This window comes from Eimeria maxima, genomic scaffold, assembly GCF_000499605.1.
Source record: "Eimeria maxima Weybridge genomic scaffold, Emw_scaff1172, whole genome shotgun sequence".
Taxonomy (NCBI): domain Eukaryota; phylum Apicomplexa; class Conoidasida; order Eucoccidiorida; family Eimeriidae; genus Eimeria; species Eimeria maxima.
This window is the reverse complement of record NW_013563418.1, coordinates 1-2,371: the sequence shown is the minus strand read 5'-3', so window position 1 is coordinate 2,371 and position 2,371 is coordinate 1. Positions and strand designations below refer to the sequence as shown.

The following is a 2,371-nucleotide window of genomic DNA, read 5'->3' as shown; positions in this document are numbered from 1 at the left end:
AAAAAAAAAAAAAAAAAAAAAAAAAAAAAAAGGAATTCGTGAATGAATACGATTAAAATAAAGATAAATAAGTAAGTAAATAAATAAATAAATAAATAAACAAATAAAAAGAATATTTTCTTTTTTCCTCCGCCGTTAAGAAATGTTTATGCGTCTTATTATTACTTCTTTTTTATTTATTTATTTCTTTTTATTTATATTATAATTAATATTTAGGCAAAGAAAAGAAAAAAAGGAGAAAAAAAAAGAGAGAAATCTATAATATAGCTGTATGTTATAAGTAAGAATATAATTATAATTATAATTATTTATTTATTTATTTATTTATTTATTTATTTATTTATTTATTTATTAAATTTTTTTGAGCTAATAGTTTGCATGCATCTCTTTCCCCTCATTCAGGTGTATGTACACCTCATACGCAAAAGAATAAAAAGAAGATTTTATCTTCTTTTTTATTATTAAATAAAGGCACAAGGAGAATTTATTTATTCTTTGTTGTATAAACACCAGCCACCCTAGCTTTTTACTTTTGCTGCTGCTGCTGCTGCTGCTGCTTGATAGAGAGGTAATTATAATATCTTAGATTAGGTGCCTATACACTCCATCGTCTTCACCACAATTCATGTATGGTGGTATATATATACAGAAATTGGGCATTTTTCTACAATACTAATATAATTAGGCCAATAAAAAAGCTTACCTCCTTTATTTATATTTATAAAAGTAGAAAAAGACAATTATAATTATTTCTTTCTTATTGTAAAGTTGCAATAAGAAATAAATTCATAAGGAGGGCGTTCAGTAGACCGGCGTAAGGAGGGAGGAAACAACAATTAATTCCTTTAAGGATATTTCTTCCTCTTTAATATTATTTTGTATAATAATACACATAATTTAAAGAATTAATTAAACGAGTTAAGCGGCAAAATAGCTGAGCATACACCGCAGATTTCGCGGTCTTCTTCCGCAACAGGGTATAAGAAACGGCGGGTTCTTACAGGAGGGAGAGGAAAGGAAATTGAACACATCCTCATTTAAAGTTAATATTTAATAAATTATTTATTTTATACAAAGAATAAAAGAAATTAAAATAAGTTTCTTATATAAATGTTGGCAAGTAGGGAGTCTTAAGGAAATCGAAGCTGTACAGACACCGCAGAAGGTCGCGTCGGCTGCTCATTCAAGTTTGGCTTGTTGGTGACTTTTTGTATTGTGTAAAAGGGGGAGAAAATTCAATAAAAAGGAAATTCAGGGGGGAAATGTTGTAAGAACTTCTTTTTATTGTTTTTAATCAAGAAGTTTCCTTTTTAACCTTTGAATTTTCCCCTCGCCCTGCCGTTCAGTTCCTTGGTGATTCACCTAGGGGGGGCTGGCGAGTCGGCGGTGTGTAGCCTGTGGATCTGTCTAATAAAGAATATAAATTAATAATAAAGATTAAAAATATAAATAAGAAAATGAAATTCAATTACTTTTTCTTCTTTTCAGCAGCTTTTGCTGTCTTAGTCCACTGGTGCACTGCAAGCGAAGGTCGGCCGCTGCTGCAGCAGCAGCAGCAGACCACCGGTTCCTTCCTTGAACTCCGCAACAGCACAGATGCAGGAACAGCTGTAGAAGGAGGAAGCAACACAGAAGAATCAGAGAAGGCATCAAGTAAGGAAGGAGAGGGAGAAGAAGAGGGCTCACAAGCAGAGGGATCCTCCCAGGGCTCTTCTGCTTCGACGCAACAGGAACAGAAACCGCAGCAGCAGCAGCAACAGCAGCAGCAGCAGGGTGGTGCAGCAAATGAAGGAAGTTCCTCCTCTGAATCTGCTGGTGCAAGCAGCAGCGAGACTGCTGCTCCTGCAGGTGAGGAGGAAGGATCTGCTGCTGCTGCTGCTGGTACTTCAGAGAAGGAAGCAGCAGAAGAAGGAAGCAGCAAAAAAGAAGCAGAAGGACAACAACAACAACAACAGCAGCAGCAGCAGCAAGTTGCACAAACTCAGCCGGAGAAAGAAGGAGCAGGAACAGCAGCAACAGCAGCAGAAACAGCAGCAGAGGAATCACAGTCTGCTGCTGAGTCCCAGCAGGCTTCTGCAGCAGCAACAGCAGCAGAGCAGCAGCAGCAACCAAGCACTGCAGCAGGAGGAGAAGCACAGCAGCAGGCTACCCGCATACAGACAATTGCCCCTCATGAACATAAAGAGGGAGGTGCTGCTCCTGCTGCTGCTGCTGCTGCTGCTGCAGTTACACCCCGTGTAGAGGAAATTACAGCTCGTAAGAAACATATATAATGTATTAAAGTATAAATGCTGCTGTTGTTGTTGCTGCTGCTGCTGTTGCTGCTGCTGTTGCTGCTGCTGTTGCTGCTGCTGTTGCTGCTGCTGCTGTA

General features: G+C 38.0%; 1 protein-coding gene across 1 annotated transcript; it reads left to right on the top strand.

The window, feature by feature from the left end:
* Positions 1-1,457: 1,457 nt before the first annotated feature.
* EMWEY_00049410 (hypothetical protein) lies at positions 1,458-2,256 on the top strand (the record flags this gene model as incomplete). The annotated part of the gene is made up of 1 exon (XM_013477322.1): positions 1,458-2,256. A coding segment is annotated over one exon (799 nt), but the record flags the coding sequence as incomplete, so codon positions are not given.
* Positions 2,257-2,371: the final 115 nt, after the last annotated feature.